The 6,000-nt window shown below is 49.4% G+C and overlaps 1 protein-coding gene across 1 annotated transcript; it reads right to left on the bottom strand.

Moving 5' to 3' along the window:
- Positions 1-1,958: 1,958 nt before the first annotated feature.
- LOC308301785 (uncharacterized protein) lies at positions 1,959-4,509 on the bottom strand. The gene is made up of 2 exons (XM_080745893.1): positions 4,378-4,509; positions 1,959-3,542 (listed from the first exon to the last, which is right to left on the bottom strand). Exon 2 carries the CDS (start codon positions 3,364-3,366, stop codon positions 2,476-2,478), a length of 891 nt encoding a protein of 296 aa, XP_080602019.1. The 5' UTR covers positions 3,367-3,542; positions 4,378-4,509; the 3' UTR covers positions 1,959-2,475.
- Between the last annotated feature and the right edge of the window lie 1,491 nt (positions 4,510-6,000).

Here is a 6,000-nt window from a genome sequence, read left to right as displayed (position 1 = left end):
TGTGAGTCTGGGGCTGCTGCTGCTGCTAACATATGTACCTCTACAGGGGTCTGTGACAACACACACACACACACACCTCCTGAATCTGGACAATGCATCCATCATTAACCCCATACCCTCCCCTCCCTCCATGTCTTGCTACGTTTCAGTGTCTCTCCATCACTTCACTCGTCGTTATCTTCCATACTCCATCTCTCTCTCACTCTCTCCCCCTCTTTGTTTGGCTCTCTCTCTCTTGTCTTCATCCCCCGCTGTCCATCCCTGTGTCTTTCTCATCACAGCATATCTTTTCTCTCTCTCTCCGTACCATTCCTATTCTCTTTCCCCTCTTTCCATGTTGGTGCTCAATGGCCTGCTTTTCATCCCCCCCCCCCACACCACGGTTTCACTCGCTTTCTCTCCTCCCTGTGCCTCTTCCACCACCCCCTCCCCTCCTGTTCCCCCCCCCCCCCCCCCCGCCGGCACCTCTCCCCTCCCCTCTGCTGTGTACCTTCCTCTTTCCCTCTCCGTCCTTCACCACGTCGCCCCCCCCACCCCTCCTCCTCCTCTCCCTCTCTCGCTGGATCCGCTTTCGGCCCTCCCTCCCACCCCTCTTCCACCCCCCCCCCCCCCCCCCCTCTGTTCTCTCTGCCCCCCCACACACACACACACACACACTCAATTCCTCTCCTCCTCCCTCCACTCTCTGTCCTCCACTGCCCCCCCTATCCTCTCTTCTCCCCCTCTCTCTCTCTCTCTCTCTCTCCTGCCATCTTGCAGGCCAGTGGAGCCAGACTGCAGGCGTTCAGGGAGTCACTGAACCTGCTGGGCAGCGGGTGACACAGATTTCCGGTGTGTGTGTGTGAGTGTACATGTATGTGTGTGTGTGTGTGTATGTGTGTGCGTGCGTGACGGGAAAGGGAGGGGAGAGGGGAGAGGGGAGGGAGGGTGGTGAGGGGATTAAGCTCCAAATCACTAGAAAGGCACCGAAGGGGGAAAGGGGGAGAAAAAAAAAAGCCACAGATCCAAGAATTTCAAATTCCCCTTTGTCTCAGAGAGGAAGAAATACTAAACTGTGGACTTTTACAGAAAAAAGACCTCGTGTCTCATTCAGCAGGAACATTGTAAAAGCGTGATGTTAGAGCTCACTGTCTTTCTCCATGAGTTGGCAGGGTCCTATGCTGGCTGGCGTGCTGTGCTTTCTCTCTCCCCCTCTCGCTCTCTCTGACAAACACACACACAAACACGCAATCCCCCACCCCCACAGATGCACACACACACACACACCCAGGCACGCACACACACACACACAGTCCCTCTGCGATCCCCCCTGACTGAAGGCGCACAGGAAGTGCAGCCGTGGCCCAATTATAGCGTGACACCTCGGGCCGGCCGTTGCCATGGTTACGCCTTCCCTGCGGTCCCCTGGAGTGTGGCGCCGAGGAAGAAGGTCTTATCACATCAACCATCGTTACGGCAACAAGCAAAAACCCACCCTGCAGCCGCGGCCCGGCTGGCTCTTTACTCGCCCACAGGTTTAGCATGTGTGTTTGTGTGCCTACATAATATGAATGCGAATAGAGGAAATTGCATCTGTGTGTGTGTGAACGGTGGAGGGTTTATTAGTAAATTGTTTGTGCGCAAGTCAGGTTAGTTATTTGTGTGTCTGTGTTTTGTATGAGCGTGTGCAGCATGAACTGGACTTGCCAAAGCTGGCGTGTAGGTGTGTTTGTGTCTATGTGTCTGTGGGGTTGTGATAAGGCACATGGCCGCGCCATTAGGTGACTCATAATCCAGACAGGCTCACACGCACATGTGTTTACATCTGCACATAAGACAACATTTTCAAAACGGCACACACATGCACATCCTCGGACAACATATACACCCAATAACACAATATACATTTCCCCCATGCACACACACAATAGAAATCTTACAGACAAATACATTGTTAATTTCTTCTTTTATTTCAAAAGGGCAAACAGAGCTATACAGTACGAGTTGCACATGAAATAATTTAGCTTATGCTTAACTCATTCATCTCTTAGTGATGCAGTGACGTCAGAACAACAGAATCAAAACTCCCCATTGAAAAACAATTGTTTGGCTCTTTTATTTTTCTCCTTTTCTTTTTTAAGTTGAAACACAATACATCCAAACTGGAAAGGGATGTTAAAAAAAGACATTATGTTTTTCCAGATTATTTACAGTATATTTACATTTTGTCATCGCCTAAGTGTTGACACACATTGGTTTTTCTCTTTCTCTCCTGTCAGAGCCACTGATTGTCAAAAGAAAGGATGGGAGCGAGTGTGAATATTCTCAGAGCTGCAGCTCCTCAATTTTGACGACAGATCAGATGATCTTTGTGCCACGTTCCGAGCATTTTAAAACACGGCCTCCCGTACGTTCGAAACTACAGGTCCTTAGCAAATCAATCCAATTGGGAACCCCCTCTGAAAAAGTGTTGTCAGTCACATATGCCATATGCCACTATCCATCTAAGGCTCCACTGCTCCTCTCCTGCGCCAGACCCAATGTAAAGTCGGATCCCCTCAGATCATAGCCGGGGACCCTGCCCTCGAACCCAGGGCCTCCCGGCTTCCTCTTCAGCTCCTCGCACTTCCTGTATTTACAGATCTGGTGTCCCCTCTTGCGATTGCGGCAGCTGCTGCACTGGTCGCAGTTCCTTTGGCGCCGACACGGTACACACTCGCCACACCTCTTTCTCTTCCTTCTCCCTCCGCCGCCCCCGGCCAGGGACCCAGGGGAGTAGCCCTCGGCCACCAGCCCCTCGATCCCCTCGCCTCCCATGACTGTGTTCCTCCAGCGGCCTCCCCCCATCTGGAAGCCTGCCAGTGGGAACAGGGCAGGGCTGAAGGGGAACCAGGCTCCGAGGAAAGGCTGGAACTCGGTCCCACAACCCAGGGAGTCGTCTTCCTCCTCGTCAGGCCCAGAGCCGCTCCCCTCCGCGTCAGCCCTCTCCCCCTTCACTTCCCCAACCTCCCCTCTGGCCGGCTGGCTGCTCGGAGGCCCGAGTGCGGCCTGTTCTGTGGTCGGTGTAAGAGCCAGCAACCCTGCCCGCATTAACAGCTCCGCGGCATGGGCCAGGTGGAGCCCACTGGGGGACTCCCACATGTCAGGCCAGGAGGGGGCCCGGCGGGGCTTGTTGTGCCCAGACTGGGTGGAACGCTGCTGGGTTGGGGAGGGCTGGATGAGGCCTGTGACGTCCATGGCTGTGGAGGGGGTGGAGATGTAGTGAGACAGGGTGTATGGGTGAGTGGAGCGCTTCAGGCTTGGTCTCAGTGGCTCGTTGGGGATTTTAGCACTGCTATGGGCCTGGACTGGGGAGGAAGGCCCAGCGATGTCGACAGCAGTGGACATAGCAGTGAGCGTGCACGCGTGCGTATCAGTGTATGTGTGTGTGGAGAGGTAAGGGAAATGGGGATTGAAGCCGATGTGGGGTTGACAACCGTCCTGCTGTTACTTCAGCCAAAATGGCAAGCCTTGGCCTGTGTCCCTATTCCCATTCTCCGCAGCAGCTTCAGAGTCCTGGAGAGCTGGAAATGAATGGGGGATGGAGAGAGGAAGGTTAAGAATAGAAATGTTGGAGGGAGGAAAATAGAAAGAGAGGAAAAGGGGATAGGAGACTGACAAATGTTTCCCCTAAGCTTTGCCCGAGATAGATGTTAACAATGTTTCACTTTGAAAGAACAGTAAATAAATGTATATGTTCAATGTTTAGAATATTCTACAAGTCCCAGGACAAACATTAACAGGCCTGAATATCGGATTGCATGCTTTGCCCATGATTTCCGCATACAAGTGGCAGTATCCCTTTAAGAATTTCACGGTATATCAATGCAATCAATAACAGAGCGACAACAATATGCAAAGATATGCGCATATGCGCAGGTCAAATGTGGAGCGCGCTTTTCAAATACATTTTGACGACTGGTTGTTATGTGTGCCAGCCATAACAAAAAAGCATAGTCGAGGACGGACAGATCAGGGACCGTAAAAAAATAGGTTGTCTTTTGTCTGGTATCGACGAGGGCGACGAGGTGCGCAACGATGCGGTTGCTGGGTTAAAAAAAAAAGACTACTAGGCAACAGTCCTTGTTCACATTTGTTGAAAAACTGTTAACGCGATTAATAGAGTTTATGTATACTGTCGTGTAACGACGGCCGATCGCTCGATTCCTAACGCAACGGATCGATTAATCATTCCACATAATTAGCGTTACCTAAGAACGCGGTGCGACCAACGCGATGGCGAGAGCTGACCACAGTCCGAGTGGTCGTTGCGACACGTCTCTCTCCGCGCGGAGAGAAAGCGACCGCCAGAACAACACCGAATCGACGCTACGGTCGCCTCAAAACGCGTTTTCTTACCTTGTGAAGATGTGTCCAAACTCTCCCATCAACGATAATGGGCAGAAGTCTCGGAACTATTCGTGTGAATCTAGCGCATATGGACGGCGGACCTCCTGTTTCTTCCACCTCTCTCCGTCCCCGCTTTTCCCCGCGGAGGGTATGCAAACACACTTCACGGAATTTGGGGGCGTCGCTCAAAATACGAAGTGGACTCTCGCTACTGAAATAACACGCAACCCCGACCCCACACTACTAGCCCTCCTGTGCTGTACTTACACATTAGCATTTTGATCTGATACAGTACCGAATCAATTAGATTTAATTAATTGATTAAGCTCCAAGAGTGTACACGTGCCACCAAATGGACCCGCGCAAGGATCAATCTCGGAGTTAGGCTACTAAGTGGAAAAGTATTAAACAAAAATCGAAATAAAAGAAAATGTAATTTTAACTATCCTAAATTACGCCTTAATCAAAGGTCATTTAAAATGAAAATGATGTGTAATTGTCTATATACTTTGGGTTAACAAAATATAAATATATAAAAGTGCTATAAACATGTAGCTACCTGATATTAACCATTACATTAAAAATAAAGCACAAAACTGAGTCTGCATACATATGAGCCCATTTATATGGTGCACAAAATGGATAATGTTGAAGAATAATATCGAATAGTAGGCAATAGTTCAATTCTACTTTAGTGGACCGGGGATGTGTTGTGTAGGCTATTTGAAACATAACATTTTTTTTTTTTATAAAAATCTTAACTGCTACAAAATTCGTAATTCTAATGGACCAATAAAAGAACACAGTCTTAAACGTAACGTATTTCGGATTTCGGCTACTACTCCAGTGAGTAGCCTAACTAACTACTCTACACAAACTTCTAAAATTGTTTATTTTCTCACACTGTCCAAAATAAATACGAATCCCACAAACAGTAGCATATAGCTAGTCTAGGCTCCATGGCATATTTCAAATGCATATCAAAGAAATACTGCCCATCTCTGGCTGGCAGACAGTATTGTCGGAGAGTGCTAGTAATCAGTCGGTTGGTCTAGACAAGGCCAGTGGAGGGCTGTGGTCCGGCTCCCCTCCCTTTATGAAATGCACCATCCTGTCTAGTAGGTTGACTCCTCAGAGCCGGATAATAGAGTCCAGTCCACCTCTTGTGAGTGTCCTCGGTCTTGGCTGCGTGCCAGATGCATCGTGCGTGTGTGTGTGTCACTATGGGAGCGGGGCTCACCATAATCGCATACACTGTCTGGTCTGGACTATTTATGAAGACACAGCGTCTTCTAGCGGTCACCACAAATACTGCCACATCTTAAAATGGCCACTGGTGGTGGACACTGCAGCATAACGGCCTACTCACCACCTCCTCCGGAGCAGGCAGTCCAAAAGGCCTCACAATGAACAGCCTGGAAACCTCTGCAGGGGTCAAACAGGGCTAAACCTGCTGGGTTTACTCATTTCCCTTGACCACGTGGTAATGCCAAGTTTGCCAACACATTTTATTTTTTGTTTCTAGAGTTACAACGTAATGTTGCAAAAAAATGCATCACATTTAAATAAGTACATTCTATTTTAGATTTTACCCATTGGTCCCCAAGTCCGTATTTGGCCCTGCTTTTATTG

The sequence above is a fragment of the Nannobrachium achirus genome, assembly GCF_963921795.1.
Source record: "Nannobrachium achirus genome assembly, chromosome: 17".
In the NCBI taxonomy this organism is placed as follows: Eukaryota; Metazoa; Chordata; class Actinopteri; order Myctophiformes; family Myctophidae; genus Nannobrachium; species Nannobrachium achirus.
The sequence above is the reverse complement of the archived record's forward strand: the minus strand, read 5'-3'. Positions and strand labels throughout refer to the sequence as shown.

Excerpts from the sequence above, each read along its gene's own strand:
- LOC308301785 (XM_080745893.1), bottom strand. The coding sequence starts at position 3,366 with ATGTCCACTGCTGTCGACATCGCTGGGCCTTCCTCCCCAGTCCAGGCC.